At 36.4% G+C, this 25771-nt stretch overlaps 2 protein-coding genes across 2 annotated transcripts; both read right to left on the bottom strand.

The window, feature by feature from the left end:
* Nucleotides 1–2729: 2729 nt before the first annotated feature.
* LOC106022450 (olfactory receptor 14A2-like) lies at nt 2730–3599 on the bottom strand. The gene has a single exon (XM_021236118.1). It carries the CDS (start codon nt 3597–3599, stop codon nt 2730–2732), a length of 870 nt encoding a protein of 289 aa, XP_021091777.1.
* An 18005-nt stretch (nt 3600–21604) lies between these two features.
* Nucleotides 21605–23277, bottom strand: LOC101822524 (olfactory receptor 14A2-like). The gene is made up of 2 exons (XM_013124698.3): nt 23271–23277; nt 21605–22542 (listed from the first exon to the last, which is right to left on the bottom strand). The coding sequence occupies exons 1-2, from the start codon at nt 23275–23277 to the stop codon at nt 21605–21607; spliced, it is 945 nt and encodes a 314-aa protein (XP_012980152.3).
* Between the last annotated feature and the right edge of the window lie 2494 nt (nt 23278–25771).

Raw genomic sequence — 25771 nt, 5'->3', positions numbered from 1 at the left:
TTGTAGGTTTTCTGCAATTTGTGTTGTTGTTGAATTCTAATTTTAACACATGTTAGTCTTATAAGATCCATGGTATTATTCCAATATTTTTGTTCCTGTTGAGGTTTGATATGTTGCCAAGTATGTGGTCGATTTTTGAGAAGGTTACATGTTTTTAATTTGAGAAATTTTTAATTTCTAACACTTCTATTAGATTAATTTGTTTAAAAATCCTTGGATTCTTTTTACATTATTATTAGTGTTTTAACAATGACAGGGGCTCCATATTCATATGCCTGGAACCTGAATATCTCTGTATAACTCTCACATAGTGAATACTTTAATACAGAAGTTTTATTTTGTTATATGAAACCTATGGCTGAAGGGGCTTACAGTCCTTCTATATCAATGCTTGTTTTCTTACTTTACTTTTCTGTGCTATTATATGAACTTCTTTAGTATTCTCCTTTATTGTATCATTGATAACTGGATAAGGCACATGGTGTTTTAGCAATCTTACATTTGAATTTAACTTCCATAGAAGGAATTATTACAGGTGGCAAAAAGCAGAAGAAAAGAAAAAAGAAAAAAGATTAAAAAAAAAAAGAAAGAATTTGGATTGCCAGGACTTTGATCTAAGAACAAAATTTTTACATGTGTATGTTCAGGCATTCTTCTTAGTAATGTGGCAGTAAGAATGTTTTACTTGAGACCACAGATATAGTGATGTAGTTTTGGAAGGACTATGACACTACATTCATTCTAGGTTCCTATCCTCCTCACTGAACTAATCAATAACCAGACACAAAAGACCAATAAGCTAAAGTTTTAATTGAAAGGGAAATATTTGAAATCTGAATGCCACACAGAAGAGAGGCTGAGTTTGTGAAAACCATGCTAGATAATGAAAAAATATTTGTTTGGGGTTAAAAATATAAAAGGCTATCTCTAGTGAGATGTGGTTTATTTGTCTCCTATTTTATTTTAAACTAGGTCTTGAGATATCATTGAGATGCAATCAAGCAAAAATCATATACAGCTAGTAGTCTGAGTTGAGGCAAGCATATCAGGGGTCATTTACTTATAAGCACAGAGGATTTAAGGGACGGCACATAATTCCTGGGTTTTATTATTGACAGAAGTTTTGAAAATGCCAGGTTATACCCCAGTATAGAGAGTCCCTTTGGGTTTTCCTTGGATAATAGAGATAAATAATTTGTCTCAGTATATGTGAGGCTAAAATGAAATAAAGTCAGGAAGGTTGACATTGTTTCAATTCGTGACTTGGAGTCTAGTAACCCTTTGTCAGTGTGACTATAAAAAAATGTGAATGTAGTTGAGAGAGTCAATAAATTCAAAATAGTGTACTTTTTGAAAAAAGAAAACTCAATTAAATATAAAGGACATATTGATATTTTGATAAAGTATAGACTTTCCAAAGGGATTTCATACATCACAAAGAAAATATTTTGTATTTTAAGACATTGGAAAACTTACCAAGGGAAATCATTTATGGAAAAGTGATTTCTTCTACAGTTTTTTCACAAATTATTTCTACATAGTGATGAAAAATTCAACTGCACATAGTTAGATGTAAGACTTTTCTGGACTCCAGGCAGGCTAATATACACTTATGGAAAATGTTTGAAGTAGTTGTTCCTGGGGAGAAACAAAACCTCCTCACACCAGATACAGAAACAAAGAAATATAAAACTAATTCTACTAAAATGCAGCATGTTAAACCAATGAGTTTCTTGGGATTACTTACAGTAGCATGGAAGAGACAAGCCCACCTATATCACAAAAAGCTTCTGTTCATGAATGTGGTGGAAACTCACCAATGCTTCAGTCCTGCAGCTGTATGCACTGATGTTCATGTCATTTCAAAAATCATAGAGCATCAGCCAGGCACAAGCATCAGTACAGTCAAAGAGTCCCCTCACCATAGCAACGGTTTAACATTTCTATCATTTTCAGAGAGAGTCTTTTCTGTATTTTTAAGTATCTAGAACTTATTTAAGTTATTTAATTTCTTGGACAAATGAACTTGCAATCTCTCACCAGTAAGTAAAGTTTTTAATGAGGAAAATTTGCAGAAAAAGAGTCAGACAAATTTCCACCACTCCACTATCTTTTTGATAATAAACTCAACCTAAGTGGCCACTACTGATATTACGGAACTTGGCTCATATACTCTATTACAAGATTTGTCTCTACTGTATGAAACTGGTACTGCTTGAAAGATTGGGTCAAGTCTCTAGAATGCTCTAGTTCTACTGAATTGTCTTCCCTGCTGTTTTTCTCACTACTAGACAGACTAGCATAGGAAGTACATGTGGATTTACCTTTATTGCTCACATGCTTTACCCATATAAACTGGTTATTTACTATTTATTTCCATTGCAAATCAACTCAATAGGAAGTTATAAAATGATCTAACATTGAATCTTAACATAAAAATTGATCAATAGTTTTACAAAGTTATAGAAGCTTTATCATACTGGAAAAGAGACTGGTACTATGAAATCTAATTGTCTTACTTTATATAGCATCAGCCCTAATTTTATCATTTATTTACTCAAAATATGAATACCTATAATTACTTTTCTAAAGTCAAAGATGGCAAATCTCGCTTGTAACTTGTGGGGAACTAAATCACTGACAGATGCTTTGATGTGTTTAATGATGTGAACCCCTTTGGCAGAAATTTTGCTGCAACCTCCTCAGAGCACACTTGACATCATTGTTCCTCAGGCTATAGATAACAGGATTAAGTGCTGGGGTAACACCGTGTAGAGCAGAGAGAAAAGCCTGTCTGATGTTGATGGTATATATGAGGGTGGCTTCAGATAGACAAAGCAAGCAGTAACAATGAAAACAGTGAAAACAGTGAGGTGAGGGATACATGTAGCAAATGCTTTGGACTGACCTTTAGTAGTAGGAATCTTAAGTACAGTAGAGAATATGTAAAAGTAAGAGATCACCACACATACAAAACAAGATGTGGCTAGACACACACCAATTCCAAGACTTGTATAAATGAACAAAAGCATTTGGGAGCATGAAATCCTTAGCAATGAGGAAACTGCACAGAAAAACTGTGGGATCACATTGGAGCCATAGAAATGCATGGAAAATGTGCCAGCTGTATATATGGCTCCAAAGAGTACTCCAGTGGTCCAGGAAATACCCACCATCAGCAAACAGGTACTATTATTCATGATGGCATCATAGTGCAGGGGACTGCAAATGGCAACATAGCAGTCATAGGACATAGCAGTAAGGACAAATAGTTCCCCTCCTGAAAAAAAAGTCATTAAAAATACCTGAAATGCACAACCAAGAATGGAAATAGAACTGTTGTGACTTAGGCTACTGACAAAGAAATTTGGGATAGGAACTGATAGAAATAAGATATCCAGCAAGGACAAATTCTTCAGGAAGAAGTACATGGGTGTTTGAAGTTGCAGGTCAAGGGTGATGAGAGTAATGATGATGACATTACTTATTAGGACTGCCATGTACATCACTAGGAAGAACACTCCACAAAAAGTCTGTAGCTCCTTGATGTCAGAGAACCCCATTAGAGTGAATCCACTTATTGCAGTGACATTGGACATACTAGAATCTTATCAGACTCTATAATCATAAAAGGAAAAAATAAGAAATATTGGTACTGCCATAAGCAATGAAACTTATGTACAGAAATAATCAGTGGAAAACAATTCAAGAAAGTATACATAAAATGCATATGCATTTCTACAAATATATTCTCATTTCTTTCTCCCTTTCTCTGAGACCATTGTCTTCTCTTTCTCTCCCTATGATGCTTGTGTGTGTGTGTGTCTATCACTCTCCATCTTTCTCCCGTTCCTCAGTGTCTTCTTTCTGACTTTCCTCCTACTCATCTTCCTTTTTCCTCTCTCTCTCTCTCTCTCTCTCTCTCTCTCATCTATCTATCTATCTATCTATCTATCTATCTTTCCCTATCTTTGGATTATCCTTAAGTCTCTATATATGAAAACTAGGTTTTCTATGATTTAGCTATGGAACCTTAACTGAATAGCATAAAATGTGATATAAATTAGTCTTATAATTTTAAATGTACAGTCATACTTAGTTTATGAAGAAATTTTCATAGTTTTAAGAAGGTCCTGCTTTCATTAAATATTAGTAACTTATTCTTTTATGAATATTATATCCATGCCAGCAGGTGGAAAAATGATTTTGAATATTTGAACAACAGTGTCATGATAGTCATAAATATATATATCTAAAAATTATCTCAATATGATAATTACACATATATCAGAGAAATCATATTATCTCATATAATATACAATTACTATGCATCAATGTGTATAAGCAAAAGAAAAATGCAGAAAAATAAAATAAATAAAAGACAAATCTAAAATGTAATTGTTTCTTTTACATTTTATGGACAGACACTTGCATTTGTATGAGACTTCAATTGAGTTAGGACAACAAAAATTTGACTATGTACTAAATATTTGTGTAACCTATTTCTCAACAGTTTTCATCAAGTGATCTTAAAAAATAACACATATTTAGATAAGTCTTTACTTAAACCACTGCAAATGTCGCACTGTAATCTAAGGGCAAGATAAAAGATTGACATCCCTCCTATAACTTAATTTGCATTTGATTGTATTGAACTTTGAGAGAAGTTGATACTCAACTCTGAGGACAAGCATTGTGTCACTTCTAAACAGTAATGCTGACCCTTAAAAGTTAAAGAAACAATAGATTAACCTAGATGTTTCCAGTTTATTATCATCTGTCTTTTACATAATCTACAAAAGACCACCATGAAGTCTTTATTCATTTCCCTAAACCTATTTTGAACAGTGGAGGAATATAACTGATGAGCCTGACCCTATAAGAAGGAGTAATAATCAAACTTGGAAGAAATATCAAATCTTTCAAATAAAACATTTGGCATATAAACAGCCTGCACAACAGATGCATGTTGTTCAACCTGACATTTCCCTTTAGATTAAACAGGAATTGCTTCTCTAAGCAGAGTCAACTGTAATTATCTGGAGAGTATGGAGACACTGTGTGATCAGATTGAGATAAGAATCAACCAGAACATAGCTTGACCTAGTAGTCATTATGTACTTTCCCTGTTTAATCTTGAAGTTTTGTCAATACTTTGGAAGACAAGGCTATTCAATGCAGTTTTATTCCTTTCCTAACTCTCCCTATTATGTTAAAATGCTTGATATATATTTATATAAGATGTCCCTAATGTGCTGCAATATTCAAAAGTCAGGATCTCTGTGGTATAGGATTTGTCTAATGAAACTCCAACCCAATATCCCCTCATTTTCTTATTAATTATAATGTTATACTGTTTGAAATTCACATTTCAATATCATGTTATGTCTTGATACAAGTCAATTGCTGTATGTTCAAACTATATTATTTGGTTTCTAGGTCAAAATTATTTAGATAAGACTATTCTATATTGAAGTAGAAAGTAGGAAAATCTCTCATTCTCTCTCACTCTCTGTCTCACTGTGTTTGTGTGTATGTGTGTGTGTTACATGACTAAATGATTGAGAGTAATATAAAGTTTATGAGGGCTTCTTATTCTTCACTGAATAAGGCACAGCTAAACATGTACGAGCATGTTCATATATTTTAGTAAACGACAAAAACTCTTCAAATGGTAAGAATTAGGTCGATAAAAGATCATAATTTACTGATTAGCCAGTTATCTGCTTAAGCTCAAGGAATTTCCACCAAACTACACTGAACAAGTATACAGGACAAAGTTTCCTAGAAATGGCATCTAGGAAAGTACTTATCTAATGCAACATAAGATGACACATTGGAATATTTAAACAAAATCTGACTACACAGGCAAAATTTGTGGTAGAGGGATAAGATTCTGGCCACTTGCTAGGCTATGATAATTCTCAGGCTAGTGAAATACAGGAAGAAGGCAAATATGAGATATAAAGGAGAATAAAACACTACTAAATGACATTGTTTTTTATAAATTTCTTATACCTCATTATCTATAATATTTTTAAATGTTTTAAAAAGCATATTGTGACATTTTAGCAATAGAAATAAGAAATTTATACCTTAAAAATTCAGATTCTTCATATTCCTAATATAGTTACTCTTTAGATTTTCCATTAGTTTGATTTTTAAGGGGAATATTTTTAAATCTGTAATATCTCAGTTTAGTATTGGGTCACCTAAATGTAAATCATATATTAATATTATATTTAGGTTGTCATTGAGGAAAACTCCATTAATCTCTTATCCCAAGAAAGCAAATGTAAGCAACAAGGAAAATATTTTACCTTTTTATAAACGTTGATGTGAACTCCCTTGAATTTGTATATAATGAACATATTCCTAACAGACCTTTTAAAGGCACTCGACTACTCCCTAGGAGTCCCAAAGGCAAATATTTCTGGACAGACTAACTAAGAACCCATGGAAAGACAATTAGTGTAGCAATAATTGCTGTTTTCTTTTTTTTTTTTTCAGTTTAAATTTAGATAAGAAACAAGGTTGCTTCACAAATCAGTTCCAGGTCCCTCTCCCTTTCCCTCCCCTCCTCCCATGACCTCCCCCAAACCCCCCCCATTATCCCCTCATTTCCCCAGGGAGGGTGAGGCCCTCCATGGGGGTGTCCATAGTCTGTCATTTCATATAGGGCAGGGCCTAGAACCTTCCCCAAGAGTTCAGGGTGAGAGTGCACCTCACATTGTTGAATGGGAGTCCAAAGTCCGTGTGTATACTCAGGATGGGTACTGATCTGCTGCCCAAGGCTCAATAGATTACCTAGGCCTCCTCACTGACACCCACATTCAGAGGTCTTGATCAGTCACATGCTGGATTCCCAGGCTGATGCCTGGGATTCAAGAGTTAACCTTTGTCTGGTCAGCTGTTTCTGGGGGTTAAACCAGCCCAGTCTTAATCCCTTTGGTCATCAGTCCTCCCTCTGTTACTGGCTTTCTTGAGTTCAGCTCAGTACTTAACCAAGGGAGTCTGCCTCTTCTTCGATCAGCCACTAAATGAAGTTTCTGGTTCCCAGACTCTCTGGCCATGGGATTGTAGGCTGGCACTCCCCAGATCTATGTCTAAAATCCATATATGAGAGAGCACATGCCATGTTTCTCTTTTTGTGACTGAGGTACCTCGCTCAGGATGGTTTCTTCTAGTGTCAGCCATTTGCCTGTGAATCTCAAGATTCCATTGTTTTTTTCTGCTGAAAAGTACTCCATTGTGTAAATGTACCACATTATTCACTCTTCGGTTGAGGGACATCTAGGTTGCTTCCAAGTACTGGCTATTACAAATAATGCTGCTATGAACATAGTGGAACAGACATCTTTGTTGTATGAATGGGCATCTTTTGGATATATGCCTAAGAGTGGAGTTGCTGTGTCTTGTGGTAGGTTTATTCCCATTTTTCTGAGGAATCTCCATACTGATTTCCAAAGTGGCTGAACCAGTTGGCACTCCCACCAGCAATGGAGGAGTGTCCCCCCTTTCACCACATCCTCTCCAGCATAAATTGTCATTGGTGTTTTTTTTTTTTTGACTTTCGCACAACTTTTTTTTAATCATTTTTTATTTTAATTTTAAATAGCTTGTTTTACATGTCAATCCCAGTTCCCTCTCCCTCCCCTCCTCCCGCACTCCCCTTCCCCCCCCTCCCTCCCACCCTATTGCCAAATCCTTCCACATAGGGGATATCTAGAGTCTGTCATTTTACTCTGGGTAGGGTCCAGGCACTCCCCTAAGAGTCCAGGCTGAGAGAGCATCCCTCTTTGTGCTATAGGCACATGAAGACAGTTTGTATACCAGGGATAGACACTGATCCACAGCTCAGGGCCCCATAGGTTGCCCAGGCCTTCTCACTGACACTCACATTTGGGGGTCCAGATCAGTCCCATGCTGGCCTCCCCACTGTCGGTCTGGGGTCCAAGAGCACTCCCCTGTTCAGATCAGCTGTCTCTGCTGGTTTTGCCAGCCCATTCTTTGCCAATTTGCTCATCACTCCTCTCGCTCTGTCACTGGGTTCCTTGGGTTCAGTTCAGTGCTTAGTTGTCATTGGTGTTTTTGATTTTAGCCATTCTGACAGGAGTGAGATGGTATCTCAGAGTTGTTTTGATTTGCATTTCCCGGTTGGCTAAGGACATTGAGCACTTTCTCAAGTGCCTCTCAGCTATTTTAGACTCCTCTATTGAAAACTCTCTATTTAGTTCTGCAGCCCACTTTTTAATTGGGCCCTTTGATGTTTTGGAGACTTGCTTCTTGAGTTCTTTGTAAATTTTGGAAATCAACCCTCTGTCAGATGTGGGATTAGTGAATATTTTTACCATTCTGTGGGCTGCCTTTTTGTCTTGCTGACTGTGTCCTTTGCCTTACAGAAGCTTCTCAGTTTCAGGAGGTCGCATTTATTAATTGTTGATCTCACTGTCTGTGCTAGTGGTGTTATGTTCAGGAAGCTGTCTCCTGTACCAATTCGTTCAAGGGTACCACCCACTTTCTCTTCTAAGAGGTTCAGTGTGGCTGGATTTATGTTGAGGTCTTTGATCCATTTGGACTTAAGTTTTGTGCATGGCGATAAACATGGATCGATCCGCATTCTTCTACATGCCAGCATCCAGTTATGCTAGCACCATTTGTTGAAGATGCTTTCTTTATTCCATTGTACATTTTTAGCTTCTTTGTCAAAGATCAGTTACTCGTACGTGTGTGGGTTAATGTCTGGGTATTCAATTCGATTCCAATGGTCTACCTGTCTATTTTTGTGCCAATACCAAGCTGTTTTCAGGACTATGGCTCTATAATAGAGCTTGAGGTCAGGGATGGTGATGCCTCCGAACATTGCCTTGTTGAACAGGGTTGTTTTGGCTATCCTGGGTCTTTTGTTTTTCCATACAAAATTGATTATTGTTCTTTCAAGGTCTGTGAAGAATTGTGCTGGGATTTTAATGGGGATTGCATTGAATCTGTAGATTGCTTTTGGAAGGATTGCCATTTTTACTACATTGATCCTACCTATCCAAGAGCATGGGAGATCTTTCCATTTTCTGAGGGCATCTTTAATTTCTTTTTTTAAAGATTCAAAGTTCTTGCGATACAGGTCTTTCACTTGTTTGGTTAGCGTTACCCCAAGGTATTTTATGTTGTTTGTGGCAATTGTGAAGGGTGATGTTTCTCTGATTTCTTTTTCAGCCCTTTTATCATCTGTATACAGTAGGGCTACTGATTTTCTTGAGTTGATCTTGTAGCCTGCTACTTTGCTAAAGGTGTTAATCAGCTGTAAGTGTTCCCTGGTAGAGTTCTTTGGGTCATTGATGTAAACTATCATATCATCTGCAAACAGTGAAAGTTTGACCTCTTCCTTTCCAATTTGTATCCCCTTGATCCCCCTTTGTTGTCATATGGCAATAGCTAGAACTTCAAGTACCATGTTGAAAAGGTATGGAGAGAGTGGACCGCCTAGTTTTGTTCATGATTTTGAGGAATTGCGTTGAGTTTCTGTCCATTTAGTTTGATGTTGGCTGTTGGTTTACTGTATATAGCTTTTATTATTTTTAAGTATGTCCCTGTTATCCCACATCTCTCCAAGACCTTTATCATAAAGGGGTGTTGGATTTTGTCAAAGGCTTTTTCAGAATCTAGTGAGGAAATCATGTGATTTTTGTTTTTCAGCTTGTTTATATGGTGGATTACGTTGATGGATTTCGTATGTTGAGCCATCCCTGCATCCCTGGGATGAAACCTACTTGATCGTGGTGAATGATTGTTTTGATGTGTTCTTGGATCCGATTTGCCAGTTTTATTGAGTATTTTTGATTCAATGTTCATGAGGGATATTGGTCTGAAGTTCTCTTTCTTAGTTGTATCTTTGTATGGCTTGGCGTTCAAGGTTATTGAAGCCTCATAGAAAGAGTTTGGCAAAGACCCTTCTGCTTCTATTGTGTGGAATACTTTGAGAAGAATTGGCATAAGCTGTTCTTTGAATTTCTGGTAGAATTCTGCACTGAGGCCATCTGGACCTGGACTTTTTTTGGTTAGGAGACTTTTGATGACTGCGTCTATTTCCTTAGTTATAATAGGTCTATTTAAATTGCTTATCTGTTCTTGATTTAGTTTTGGCAAGTGATAGCTATCCAGGAAGTCGTCCATTTCCTTTAAATTTTCAAATTTTGTGGAGTACAGGTTTTCAAAGTATAACCTGATGATTCTTGGGTTTCCTCAGAGTCTGTTGTTATGTCTCCCTTTTCATTTCTGATATTGTTAATTTGCATGTTCACTCTCTGCTGTTTGGTTAGTTTGGACAAAGGTTTGTCTATCTTGTTGATTTTCTCAAAGAACAAACATTTTGTTGCATTGATTCTTTGTATTGTTTTCCTCGTTCCTACTTTATTGATTTCAGCCCTCAATTTGATTATTTCCTGGCGTCTACTCGTTCTGGGGGAGTTTGCTTCTTTGTGTTCTAGAGCGTTCAGCTGTGCTGTTAATTCTCTAGTATAACTGTTCTCCAGTTTCTTCATGTGGGCACTTAGTGCTATGAGCTTCACCCGTAGCAGTGCTTTCAAAGTGTCCCATAGGTTTGGGTATGTTGTTTCTTCATTCTCATTGAATTCTAGGAAGTCTCCAATTTCTTTTTTATTACTTCTTTGACCCAGGAATGGTGCAATTGTACATTATTCAATTTCCATGAGTTTGTAGGTTTTCTGCAATTTGTTTTGTGGTTGAATTCTAATTTTAAAGCATGATGGTCTGATAAGATGCATGGAGTTATTCCAATTTTTTTTGTAGCTTCTGAGGTTTGATATGTTGCCAAGTAGGTGGTCATTTTTTGAGAAGGTTCCATGTGGTGCTGAGAAGAAGGTATATTCTTTTTTATGTGGATGAAATGATCTATAGATGTCTGTTAATCCCAGTTGGGTCATTACTTCTATTAGACCCTTTGCTTCTTTGTTGAGTTTCTGTCTGGTATTCCTGTCTAGTGGTGAGAGTGGTGTGTTGAAATTTCCCACTATAACTGTGTGGGGCTTTAGATGAGATTTAAGTTCTAATAATGTTTCTTTTACAAATGTGGATGCCTTTGTATTTGGGACATAGATGTTTAGGATAGACATAATCTTGTTGGGTTTCACCTGTGATGAGTATGTAACGACCTCCTTCATCTTTTTTGATTGATTTTATATTAAAGTCTAGTTTGTTAGATATTAGGATTGCTACCCCCTGCTTGTTTCTTGGGTCCATTTGATTGAAAAATTTTTTCTCAACCTTTAACTCTCAGGTAATGTCTGTCTTTGAGGGTGAGGTGTGTGTCTTGTATGCAGCAGAAGAAAGGGTTCTGTCTTCTAATGCATTCTGCTAGTCTGTGTCTTTTTATGGGTGAGTTAAGGCCATTAATATTGAGGGATATTAATGACCATTGATTGCTCATTTCTTCTTCGCTTTGCAATGGTTGTTGTTGGTGGAATTATGTTTGGAATTCCACCTCTTTGTTCTTTTGGCTGTTGGTAGAGAGGGATTCTCTAATGCATATGTTTTTCTGCTTGTAGTTAGCTTCCTTGGGTTGGAGTTTTCCTTCCAAAATTTTCTGTAGGGCTGGGTTAGTGGATACGTATTGCTTGAATATAGCTTTGTCATGGAATATCTTGTTTTCTCTGTCTATAGTGATTGAGAGCTTTGCCGGGTATAGTAGTATGGGCTGGCATCTATGGTCCCTTAGTGTAGGTAGAATATCTATCCAGGACCTTCTGGCTTTCAGAGTTTCCATGGCAAAGTCAAGTGTAATTCTGATAGGTCTGCCTTTATATGTTACTTGACCTTTTTCCTTAGCTGCTCTTAATATTCTTTCTTTATTCTGTATGTTTGGGGTCTTGATTATTATGTGTCGAGGGGATTTTTTTTTGTGGTCCACTCTATTTGGTGTTCTGTAGGCTTCTTATACCTTCATTAGCATGTCTTTCTTAAGGTTGGGAAAGTTTTCTTCTATGATTTTGTTGAATATGTTTTCTGCCCCTTTGAGGTGGAGTGCTTCTCCTTTTTCTACACCTATTATTCTTAGGTTTGGTCTTTTCATGGTGTCCCATATTTCCTAGATATTTTGTGTTAAGGATTTGTTGGACTTAAGGTTTTCTTTGGTTGAGGAATCCATTTCTCCTAGTGTATCTTCAACACTTGAGATTCTGTCTTCCATCTCTACTATTCTGTTGGTAATGCTTGTATCGGTAGTACCTGACTGTTTGCCCAGCTTTTCTATTTTCTGCCTTTCTTCAGATTGGGTTTTTTATTGTCTCTGTTTCAGTTTTCAACCCTTGCAGTGTTTGCATTGCTTCTTGCAATTTTTGGTTTGTCTTTTCGTCCATTTGTTGCCTTTTATGAAGTTTTTGGTTTGTTCTTTCTTCCATTTCTTGCATTTTATGGTTTGCTTTTTGTTCCATTTCTTGCATTTTTTGGTTTGTTTCTTCTTCCATTTCTTGCATTTTTTGGTTTGTTTCTTCTTCCATTTCTTTCATTTTTTGCTTTGTTTTTTCTACCATTTCTTTCATTTTTTGCTTTGTTTCTTCTTCCATTTCCTGCCTTTTTTTGGTATGTTTCTTCTTCCAGTTCTTGCATTTTTTGTTTTTTCTTCCATTTCCTGCATTTTTTGCTTCATTTCTTCTTCCATTTCTTGCATTTTTTCGTTTGTTTTCTCTTCCATTTCTTTGAGGGATTTTCCTATATCCTCTTTTAGGGCCTCTATCATTTTCATGAAAGTGGTTTTAAGGTCGTTCTCTTCTGATTCATTTGCATTGGAATGTTTGAGTCTTGCTGGTGTGGAGTCTCTAGAATCTGGCAGGGTCATATTTGTTTTTCTGTTGCTGAGTGTGTTTTTGTATTGTCTCTTTCGCATCTCTTCTAGTGGGTGCAGAAAGAGCCCCTACTGGTTTGAGGACCAGAGTTCCCTTTTGGTGGGTGCTAGCAAGTCCAATAATCTGGTTCTTCTATTCCTTGTCCTCGTTCTGGTCCCGTGGGTGGAAAAGAAGAACAGGAATCTGGGGCGCTTAGTCTCCTACCTGGTCGCCTGGACCCTATGATGGGTACTGTTGTACCTGATCCTGAACAGCTACTCCCCTGGTCTCCCTGGCTCCTTTGGTTTCCTGGTCTCATTGGTGGGATAGAAGACCTGGAGTCTGTGGTGCTTGGCTCCCGCTGGGATTGGGATCTCTGTGCAGTTCCCAGGCGATCTGCAGGCACTGAAACACAGGCCAGGAAGCAGGCCTGTTTACCTGATGCCTGCCTCCTCTGGTTTCCTGGTCTCGTTGTTGGGAGAGAAGACCTGGAGTCTGGGGTGCTTGGCTCCCACCAGGATTGGGAGCTCTGTGCAGTTCCCAGGCTATCTGCAGGCACTGGAATACAGGCTGGGAAGCAGGCCTGTTTACCTGATTCTACTGCAGGAACAACTGCTTCCCTGGACTCCCTGCCTCCTCTGGTTTCCTGGTCTCGTTGGTGGGAGAGAAGACCTGGAGTCTGGGGTGCTTGGCTCCCGCCGGGATTGGGAGCTCTGTGCAGTTCCCAGTCGATCCCCAGGCACTGGAACACAGGCTGGGAAGCCGGCCTGTTTACCTGATGCTGCCACAGGAAACACTGCTTCCCTAGACTCCTCTAATTGCTGTTTTCTAAAAATCAGGTTTATGAGTTCCCATAAAATATACTGGAATCGGTCAAAAAGAATATGTTCATATTTTCCTTAGAGTTAAATTAATATATTTGTCTAGTTGAATAGTTTAAGGAGTTGGAGACTATGTCATAGTTATAAAAAATTCCAAAACGTAAAAAGTAGGAACTACATTTAAAACTTCCTGCTATATCATCTGTACTTATTACTTTTCTCAAGGCTGTGACAAAACATGGGAAAAAACAACATGAGAAAGAAAAACCTGAATTTAGCTCATGGTTTGCAGGTAGAGTTCTTCATATCAGAGAACACATAGTTTCTGAACATAGTACACCAACAATGTGAAGGCAGAAAACAACAAACTGTATTGCTATAATGGATGTCTTTCCAGCTTCTGTTTTTACACCTAATATAGAAAACAGAATCATCCACACCCAGGATACATTCTCCTATCAAGGTCAAGCTTCACTGGAAATATGCTTAGATACAATCCATCTCTAGTTCTCTAAACCAAAATTATAAATCTTATTAGATTGATAGTAAATATTAGCCATCTCATCACTATCAATTGGCAATTTGATACCCAAATGTTTGACTTTTACATCATAGCACTACACAGTGTTTCCTGAAGATACATATTAATTTCATGATGACAAATATGTTTACTACACCTCTGCATATCCCAAAAGGCTTAGAAATTCTAATAAGGTTCAAAAGTCTGCTTTCCATGGTCTTGGATGGATGACTCAGTGGTTAAAGTTGATAGGGCTCATTCTAAGGACTCATATTTGTTTCCCAGCTCCCATATTATCAAACCCACAACTGCCCATAACTCCATCTCCAATGACCTTCTATGGCTCCTGATGATATCCTCAGCAACATGTACTCACTACCTCACACACATACATAGACATAATTAAAAACAAAATCAATATTTTTACATGTATGACTCAATTTTCTCTGGAAACTCAGAGAAATCTCTTGCCTGTCCTTAACAAAATCAAAAATTAAATTATATATGTTATATATTCAATGACACACACCAAACACTCCCATTATAAAAGAGAATAATAAATGAAAAGTAAGGAAAACCCATTTAAAAGAAAGGTTAAAAACGATCATGGCAAACAACAAAACTTTTAGGTCTGTGTTTGGAATCAGGAGCTTATGATGGAGTCATTTGCATTCTCCTAGCCTTGAGCCATCCCATTCATCCAGATCTCCAGTTTATAGCTTATTTACTTTTTCATCAAGCTGGCTCTACAATAAACCTGCAGCTTTCCTTTTTAGACACACCATATTCTTGGTATTGCCAACAACCTGGGACTCACTATAACCTAAGACTTACTTTCTCAGTTCCCTCTCAAACCAGGAAATCCATATTAACTAGTCACATAATATCTGGCCTCTGTAGCTTCCTGAAAACATGGTTTGAGTTCCCTATGCTTGTTATTCTTCTATAGTACAAGCCAACAAATTATTGTGTATCACACTTGTGGCACAGATGAGTTCTACTGTCAACTAAAATATAGCCTGGATTCTCCACCAAAGTTTCAGGGACCTATTTGCACCTTTGATGCTGACCCTGGGGAAGTATTATTTTAAGTAAGAATTTCATAGTAGGGAACCACTGAAACGTACTTAACTAAAGATTTTTTCTTTTAAAATATTTACATGTTAGCAAGTTCATAGGTGTGGTTTTGCTCTCAAAGGACCTTGCTATTTTTCCATGTATGAAATGGTGTTTTAGATTACTAGAGCTAACTAAAGATATTTTGTCAAGGTCTACAACTTTAAATTACACTAAAATAATTCCTCACCATTTCTAAGTTTTTCTTATCTTTCATAAAGTTCTCACCATAAATTTGACTTTTAAAAGCTTTGAGTAGTCACTTCACCACAGTCTGAATGGCAAGCTTTCCTAAAGTCCTCTGTGATAGGACTTAGTCTAACACTGTTGAACACAGTTTGACTCAACATTTCAGGACATGGGTAAGCGACAGGAATGTTCATTGTCAGAGTACAACAAAAATGCTTTGAGTTCAGTTTACAGTGACAATAGAGTCCATGTTTTCCTTATGTAGCCTCTCTGCATTCTTAGGCTCTCCTACATTCCTCCTGTAAATAAATCCTCAAATATTAAGAAACACATAATCAGATAGCAAGAAAGATACTCCTTAATTCCAATGTTTTGCTAGTTACATTTCATGCTATTATTACAAAATATTTAAAACAATTAAGTAAGGTATTTTATGTTGCCTCATTGTTTTCTCATATTGTCTATCACATTGGAGAAGCAAGGTTAGCATATTTATGAGGTAGATGGTCAAAATGTATCTGTGTTTAAGAAGCAAACAGAGATGAATTCTCTCACCCTACTTATTCCACATTTGATTAGTACTTGACCCTATCCCACAGAATGGTTTCCCACGATAGGTGAATGTGCCTACCCAACTCAGTTGAACATCTATGAAAATGCTTTTTTCCGAGGTGATCATATTCCTTGTAAGACAATAGCCAAGAAAAACCATCCAAACTACTCTTAATTCCTTTTCATCATAATAATCTGAGGGATTATGTAATACTATGATATTAGTGTATACAAATATTTGATAGCAAAGAAATACATGTTGCCTTGAAAATCCTTGTTCGAACACCAACATCAGCATGAAAAGAATTAGTTATAATATTCATTCATTGTTTGTTCATTTGGGCCCTAGTATTTAAAGGTGCTAGTAAAATTTATTTGTCACAGTAACTCTGAATTCATTTGCTGTCACAAATGAATGAGTGGAACTCACACACCTTTTTAATATAATGAACTTTCTTTAGCATATGTTGCTGTTGTTATCACACCCATAAGCTGACTTACAGATGTTTCCACCAAGCATCACAATAAAGAGTATCCTGTAGAAATTTGATAAATAAATAAAATAAAATTAGCTATGGTCTACAGAGACAATTTTAGCTTCAGTATTTATTAAACACTTCTAAAAAGATTGGTCATACAGGAAGAAGAGCTTTTCATTAGCACATTCTTTAAAGAACATAATATTAAAATTACGGATGATTAATTATGATTATACTCATAAATCTGTGTATTTCTCAAGCATCATCATATATTTTTATTAATATGAGAACATTTGTTAAAATTCCAGGCAGGGAGAGAATACAATTCAAGAAAAGAATGTGTTACCAAACATCCAACACCTTCTTTTCTTGAATTATGACATTTTACTTAGCACCAGTAAAGTCTCAAAGATTTGAACTAAAGTATTGACTTTTCTACTCTTAAGCATTATATTAGTTTAAATAAGATTCTATAAAAATTTCAATATAAGATATTTTAAAGTCTAAATTTAGAAAACACTGTGGTCTAGTTTTCCCATTGTCAAATTCCCATATTTCAGACATAAGAGATAGCAAAATTGAATATTAATCTAATAATTATGTATGGCTTCTCTTCATATTCATCTCCTCCTTCATGCATACCACTAAGTGTATTTTATCCCTCTCTTACTTCTAGATTTGAATGACATATGAGGGGTCAGGTTTGGTGGATAGTAGCCATGTTCCATTTGGGTTTTATACCTTTAAATATGTCAGTAGTTTTTCAGTCTGTGTTTCCATTTAGATCTTTGGTAATATTGACGAACATAAGATATATTCCTTTGTTTGTGGTTATCTGAATATTAGTCACAGTTGAATCTACATTTGCATTTCTGGTCCACATCATCTTCACAATCCCTCAACCTTACTTTGCCTTTACTATTTTAGTGGGTCATGAACCATTATCATTTTAATTTAATTTTGTGTCATTTGTGGCCTGTGGGAGCAGATGCTTGTGTGAAAGTGTACTTGAAAATGATTCTTACCATCTTCAGGTGAAAGAAAAATGATGGAGAGATAAATAGGTAACAAATACGAGTGAAGTAAGAGGGAACACACGGAAAATAAAATATTTGTATATGAACAGGTCATCATGAAATGCTAACTAAAGAAAATTTTAAATGAAGATTTTTCACTTAAGCCTTAAATGTTGCTAATCATCCACCAATTTGATATTTGTTTTATGTAAATCAAGTTCTGAGTTCATACAGATGTTTGATGTAAATTTTTATTTCTTAGCATTTGCTTATAAAGCATCACTTACAGTTCATATGTTTTCACAGGTTTTTCTAAACCTTTGAGGACACATTTATGCAAATTAGAAAAACATGTTTCTTCAAAGTAAAGGATATATAAAACTGTCATGAAAAAAGAAATGGCTAAATTTAAGTCTTGGTCCAGGGCCCTGTACTATTTGAGGAAGCTATGTTGGTATCCAAGGAACATGTTACCTTAAGGGCCATGCAAATCTTGGTGGCCTGAGCAGCCATCCTGGACAACAGTGACATCCTTGCTTGGGTTGCTGTCAAGGATCATGTCTGGGTCTGTAGTCCTATGGATGCCAGGATCTATATTGATGTCCCTGGCCCATGTTGCCACTAAGGGCCACATGGATGCCCAGGGTCTGGTGTACAACCTGTGACCACATTGGTGTCTGAAGGCTATGCTGCCACCAGGGTCCGTTCAATTTTGATGGTTGGTATTGTCAAGTATTGTCTGGACCAGGGCTTTGGCCAAGAGCCATATCTGGGTCCATGACCCTGTCCCAGCCAGGGTCCTTATTCAAGCCTGTAGCTCCTGAGGCCATTAAAGAATATACCATTGCCAATTGTCTGACTACCACTTGGGGTCATATTGGTGTCTGTGTGCCACACTGTTCATGCTGGTCTAAGTGCTGTGCACTAACACCTGTGGCTACAATGACATCTGAGTCCAGGAAGATGCTTAGAATCATGTCTGGGAACATGGACTCACCACTTGACCAGGATCTGTATTGATGTCTGTGACCCTTGTTGCCATTAAAGACCATATAGATGCCTTGATTCTGGGCTTCCACCTATGGTCATGAGGGTATCTGAAAGCCTTGTGGCCACTAAGAATATGCTGATCTGAGTGGCCTGTACTGTCACTCAGGACCAAGGATTCAACAAGGTCAGGGGTGCTGCCAAAGGTACCATGCCTGTGTCTATGGACCTACAGTAGCTATGGTCTGTTCATGGCTCCTATTACCACCAAGGGACTTGCAGATGATCCAAGCCTGGTCAGCCACCGGAGACCATGTAAGTCTCCCAGGACCATGCTTCTACTGGGGCCATGGAGGCAACTGGGCATGGGATACTGCCTAGAGTCTTGTCAATTCTGTGGCCCTGTAATAGCCAAGGTATGATGGGGTGTCCCATGGCTCCTTTTAACACAGAGGACTCTGCATATGCCCAGGGTCTTGTCAGCCACTAGAGACTATGGTAGTGCCCTAGGGACATACTGTCACTGGGTTTATGCTGATCTTGGTGACCTGTGTTAGACTCAGGGGCCATGGTGACATCTGGGTCAGGCTGTGGCCAAGGGCCATGTCTGCATTCATCTTCCTGCAGCTATAGTCTGTAATGATGTTCATTGGCCAATTTTAGCACAAATGCTAACCAGAACCATGTTATGCTGAGCTAACATAACTTCACTGGCCCTGAAATACCTGGACCTGCTCTGCACTGGAAGCTCCAACCAGAGAGCTGACACTCCTGCTCAAGAGAGAGCTTGCTGCCTGCACTCAGAAAAGACGAACCTATCCCTAATCACAGTCATTCATCTCACTTGGATAGTTGATCCTCTGATCAGGGATACAGGGACAGATAGCTGGAGTGCTGACGCTACTCTCTCCCCTATATTAATTGAGAGAGAGAGTACACTGAACCTTGACTGGGCAAAACAATAAAGCTGCCCTTGGTAATGACTCAATGGGCCACATTACATCCTCCATGACAAGACTCTTTTTTTTATATTGTTTTGTTTTGTTTGTCTCTTTTGTTTGGCTTTTGGTTTTTCTTTTAAGTATGGTTTTGATTTTGAAAGGATGTTGCAAGGAGGCAGAGGACAGATTTGAGAGAACAGAGAAATGCATGGGATCAGAACGTGTGATGTGAACTCCACAGAGAATCAATAAAAATTAAGAAAAGAAACATCTAAATTGTTCCTCTATTGCCTCAATCAATGTAGCAGCACTTTTATAGTGTTACTGCTTATCTGGTTCATGTCTGAATTTGGAAATTCACATGTAGTTTCATCTTATGTAGTTTATTACTCTCTCTTGTGTTTAGTTGTTTGTTCTTTAACTTAGTATATGCAATAAATCACTAGATATCAATAAGTAAACTCCCTTCAGTTTTCCTTTGTACCGCATCTGAAAAATAGTTAAGTCATAGGAGTTTATTATTGTTGTTGTCCATGAGTGTGTGTGTGTGTATAAACAATAATAATTTTTAAACAGAACAAATGAATTTGTCATATATACAGGGAGGACATGGAATGAGTTGGAGGGAGAAGTAAGTGGAGTGGAAATGATATAAACACATTACACATCCATCGAATTTTAGGCAATTAAAATAAATTTGAAGAAAATAAATTTGAATGAAGATTTTTTTGAAGATTCTTTGTCATAATGTGTTATCTCTGATGGCTTTGGAATTTTGGGTTTTAACATTGAGGACTTTGAGGTTTAGTAATTTATGTAAATACATAGAGACGAGCAAGCATAAGTTTATTTAAGAGTGAAAATATGTCAGGAATGCAGAAATAACAGTAAGTGACATTGCAAATGAGAACCTTGCTTTCAAAGGTGAGTTTGCTTCTTTTGTGTGTTAGCACGTGTGATTAAACTTCAATGTAATCAGGCTGACTTGTCTTTCATTTGGCTCTAAACCAGGTTCTTAGTTTGCACTGAAATTCAGGTAGCTAAAGTAATATACAAATACTAATATCGAAATAATCAGTTGGCAAAGTGGGCCCAATTTTTCCATATTTTGTACTTACTACTCAAGTTCCATCAGTACAAGGTAATATCCTTGTCATTTTCAGAGGCTTCAGTGAATTATATATTGCTCACAAATGTGTGAATGGGCATGGTATGAAATCATCAGAACTGTTTGCGCAGTTAGATCTCTTTATTTTCTGAATCATTGAGAAGAATACATTTTTGTCTTATTATGTATTAGATAAATACGAGATAGGATAATGAGATAGCTAAACACTGACCTGATCTGTGCAGGATTTCCAGCTAGTAATGTTTTGTCAAACTGACTATAGAATAGCCTTAAAATAATAGAAAGTAAGAAAAGCATTATGGAAAATTCACAGAAAACTGGATTTTTTAGATGCAAAGCTAATTTTGATAAAACATCATCTACAGAAGTTAATATACATTAAAAGCAGTCTTTCACATCAGAGACACTAGTGAAAAAGTAAGTCATAACCAAGTTATTTCTGCTATAATTATAGGCTGCACTGCCTCTTTCCAGCATCTGATAGAAAGCATTTAACTTCACAGAGAAAGAAGTGAATAGTTCCTCAATTGTAGACATTAGGCAAAAGGGCACATACAGATCATAGTGGTACAGAATACCCAAGTATCTTTCTATAAATACTCTAACACTCCTTCTCATACTGAATTATACACTGAGGTAAATATCAAGTAAGCCACTGGATTTAATTTCTTGCTTTCTCTGCTATTATACTGCCTCATAACTAGGTAAATTCTCATAGAAACCAAGTGGGTATCTTTCTTGACAGTTAATTTGCTTTCTATATTATGATCACATATAAGCATCTACATTGTTTTCTTCATATTCTGTATATGAAACATTGTAAAAACCTATCAAAATATTTTAGAGCTTTACTAATATATTTCATAAGATAAAATTCTTAAAGCTTGTGCAGGAGACATGACTCAATAATTAAATGCTATGCTCACAATCAAAAAGTATATTAAAACTTCCCTATAAATTGTGATGAATTTTGTCACTCTCAAACACTTTGAAGCATTATGTGAAAGGGATCTCTTAATTACAAATTTTGAAGTAACCTTTTCAGAGCACTATGAACATCAGCATTTCTCAGGCTGTAAATCACAGGATTAAGTGCTGGAGGTAACACAGTGGGTTGAACAGAAAAAAACCTGTCTATAATTGATGTTGTGTTTGAGGGTGACTTCAGGTAGGCAAAGCAAGCTGTAGCAATGAAGACAGTGAAAACAATGAGGTGGGGGAGACAGGTGGCAAATGCTTTGGACTGACCTTTAGTAGTAGGAATCTTCAGCACAGTGGAGAAAATGTAAAAGTAAGAGATCACAATAGAGATAAAACAAAAAATACATAGAAACAGACCAATTCCAAAACTTGTGTAAATCACTACAAATGATTCAGAGCACGAAATCCTTAGCAATGAAGGAACATCACAGAAAATCTGTGGGATTACATTAGAACTACAAAAAGGCATGGAAAATATGGCAGTTGTGTACATGGCTCCAAGGAATAATGCAATGCTCCAAGATATACCCATCATCAGCATACAGGTGACACTATTCATGATGGCATCATAGTACAGGGGACTGCAAACAGCAACATAACGGTCATAGGACATGACAGTCAGGAAAAATACTTCTCCTGCTCCAAAAGTGGTCATGAACAATACCTGACATGCACATCCAAGAATAGAAATAGAATTGTTGTGAGTTAGACTGTTGACAAAGAAATTTGGGATTGTGACAGACACTAGGAAGATATCCAAGAGGGACAAATTCTTCAGGAAGAAGTACATAGGTGATTGGAGTTTCAGATCCAGGGTGATAAGAGTGATGGTGAGGAAGTTACTCATTAGTATCAGCATGTAAGTTAACAGAAATGTCACTCCACATAGAGTCTCTAGTTCACGGATATCAGAGAACCCCATAAGGATGAATCTAGTTACTGCCGTGACATTGGACAGAATATATTCTTTCACGACTTGTGAGATGAGGAAAAATGAACAGAAATTGTCAAAGCCCTAAATACTTACATTGATGTATAGATGCACTAAGTGGAAAATAGTCAGAAAATTGCCAAAATTGCTACTGCATTTCTATAAAATTCTCATTTCTTCATTCCTCACTCCCATACACTTGCACTCTCCCTATTGTTTCTCACTCCTCCTCTTTTTCCCCCTCCCATTCCATCATTTTCACTCCCCTTTTTATCTCTCTCCCATTCTGTGATCATTTTTGGGAGTTTGTATGTCATACAGCTAAGCAAACTTTCTACAATTGATCTCTATAACATTAACTCATAGATTTTTAAAAGGAATACTAATTAGCCTCAGCACTGTGAGATATAAATTAGTCTTCTTTTATCGTTAGACAGTTTTGAAGACTAGAAAATATTTTCATAGTTTTCCAAGGTTTGGGCTTTATTTAAAGATTAAGGAATATTTTAAAATACAGAAAATAAAGTTGAGGAAAAGATAAAAATGAAATGAAAAAGTTTCATTTAATTTTGTAGTCTCAACTTTGCCTTTGTTTTACATGCCTATGAAATTGGGCATCAAAGAAGTTGAACCAATTTTTGAACATTTGTGTCAACTATTTACTTAACAGGTTTCATTAGGAAAACTATAATAGTGACTAACTGCTACATTTCCTAAAACCATAGCAAATATCCTATTGATAGCAAAGCATAGGAAAAAAATCTTGCCTTACCTTTCATCATTTCCTTTATTTAGACTGCTTTAAACATTGAGAAAAAAACACAATCATGGTGTCTACCTCAGATTATTAACAATCACCCTAAAAGATTGAAGAAAAGATAAATTAACTAAAGTATTTGCAATTTTATTAACTTCTATCTTTTACACACTCTATTCCGGACTGAAGAGAAATCAAAGAAGTCTTTATTCGTTGCCAAAAACAGTGCACAGTGGAGAGTAGTAGACAGATGACTACTGGTTACACTGAATCCATAAGAAGATGTGATCATCAAAAGGAAACAATTTTTCCCTCTTCCAAATGATATATCTGACAGGAAAATAACCTTTAAATAAACTAAAAATTGCCCATCAAACTGACCAAATTTCCCTTTAGATTAGGCAAGGATTATCTCTCTAAGCAGATTCATCTCTAATAACCTTGCAACTCTTAAGACTCTCTGATTAGAACAGAAACAAAAACAAAGCAGAAAACAGACTAACCCAGACTCTGGCAGTTGTAGTTTCTATGCTCTTTCCCTGATTATTTTGGAGTTCTTGTCAATATTTCTGAAGAGAGGGCTAACCTATCCAATTATATGCACTAAATTCCATTCCTGACTTTCATCTTTATGTATACTGTTTAATTTTTGTGCAGGTAGGATATTCCTAATTTGCTGTGGTTTTCTAAAGCCAGGATCAGATTACAATGTCACAGAATTTTCTTAAAGTCCCTTCATTTTTATTAATATTATTTTTGTCCCTAAATATTTGACAGTCTTACATTCTGAAAAATTGCATTGCCCATGTTTTTAAGAAGGAGAAAGATTTGAATTCTCTCATGTCACTTACACACACCTTTTGATTCATTATGGGAACCTTGATCACATCATGGAGTACCTCACAAAAATGCTTGAATCTTTCCACCTTTGTCAAACCTCTATGAAAATGTACTCAGAGGTTTGTTTGTTTGTTTGGTGATTCTCAATCTTGTAAAGTCTCTCACCAACAGTACAGTCATAACTGCTCTTAGTGACTGTTCATCTTTATGATTTGATTCAGAAGCTTTAGGTAAAGACCATGATATTATTGTATATAAGTATTTGATAGTATATAATAACAGAATATCATGAGAAAATCTGTTCAATCATGAAAACTTTGGCATGAAAAGCAAATTAATCATAAATGTCATTCATTGTTCAGTCATTTGGTACCTAATAGATTTCAAAAGGTTATGTATATAAAAATTTGAGCTATGTTTTTCAATTTTAGTTTAAGCAAATACTAATATTTTCTAGTAAGGGAGTTGATACATCCTATAGGAGAGCCCTTGATTACAATGCTCCTAAATTAACTTAGTATTAAAATGACCAATATTGACTTATGATTATGCCCATAGATTGAAGCATCTCTTAGAAATAAAGCTAGCTGCTTCTATTTACAATATAGCGTGATTAAAATAAAGAACAAAAAGATGTTAAGGTGAAATGACTAAGAGCCTACAGAATACATAGTCCTAGAGGGAGCATATGCACTGGACACCCAACATTCAATGATAATGATTATTGCTAAAGAGGTGTGGAAAGAGGGTAAAACTGTAATTTATTTCTCCATCTCTCTCAGGTTCATGCCCTGTCTGGTTTCCTCCTACAACTTCTCTATGTCTCTCCACCTCCTACTCCTGCTCCCTCACTCTGCTTCTGACTTTCTTTCCCCCACTCTCTATCTCGTTCATAATGTTTCTGTATATGCATGTGTGTTATTACTAAATGATAGAGTAATAAAGAGATTATGAGAGCATTCTTATTCTCCACTGGAGGAGGCAAAAATAAACACATACAAATATTTTTACTAAACAACAAAAAACTTCAGATAGGTAACATGGTCCTGGGCGTTCAAACCTTGGTTTAGAGATTTTTTTCAGTTGATTGCTTGAGTTTAAGCACTTTCCAAAAAATTCACAGACAAGTATCAGGACAAATATTTCTGGAGATGGTATTTTGGAAATCACAACTCTAGTTCAACATAAGAATTGATCATATATGGAATATTTTAAAAAAGAGCTGCCTGTGAATACAGAAACAGTATTTTATGAGAAATAAATTTCAAGATATTTGTCTAGCTATTATAATTCTCAGGATGGCTAAAAAAAAGAAGAAAAAAGAAAGAAGAGTGAATATATCACTGTTAAATTATATTGCCTTTAATAACTTCCAATTTCTTCCACATCTATAATATTTAAAATTTTCTAACAGTGTATTTTAACATTTTGCTGATGGAAATTTAAAATGTGTACCTTAGAACAATTCATATTCTTCATATGCCTAGAAAACTGTTGCTTTTCAGATATATGTAGGAAGATTTTCCAGCAGGTCAACTTGATGGAGGAGATTTTTATTCAGAACCTTTAGAGGTCAATTTATCAGCAGATCAACTGAAAGTGAAATAGAATATTTAGCTGTATTTGGAAACTTGATATCATAACATCATTTTTGCATCTTCAATATTACAAGAAAA

The sequence above is a fragment of the Mesocricetus auratus genome, unplaced genomic scaffold (genome assembly GCF_017639785.1).
Source record: "Mesocricetus auratus isolate SY011 unplaced genomic scaffold, BCM_Maur_2.0 Super-Scaffold_4256, whole genome shotgun sequence".
NCBI lineage: Eukaryota > Metazoa > Chordata > Mammalia > Rodentia > Cricetidae > Mesocricetus > Mesocricetus auratus.
The sequence above is the reverse complement of the archived record's forward strand: the minus strand, read 5'-3'. Positions and strand labels throughout refer to the sequence as shown.

Coding starts and splice junctions, on each gene's coding strand:
- LOC106022450 (XM_021236118.1), bottom strand. CDS start 3,599: ATGTCCAATGTCACTGCAATAAGTGGATTCACTCTAATGGGGTTCTCT.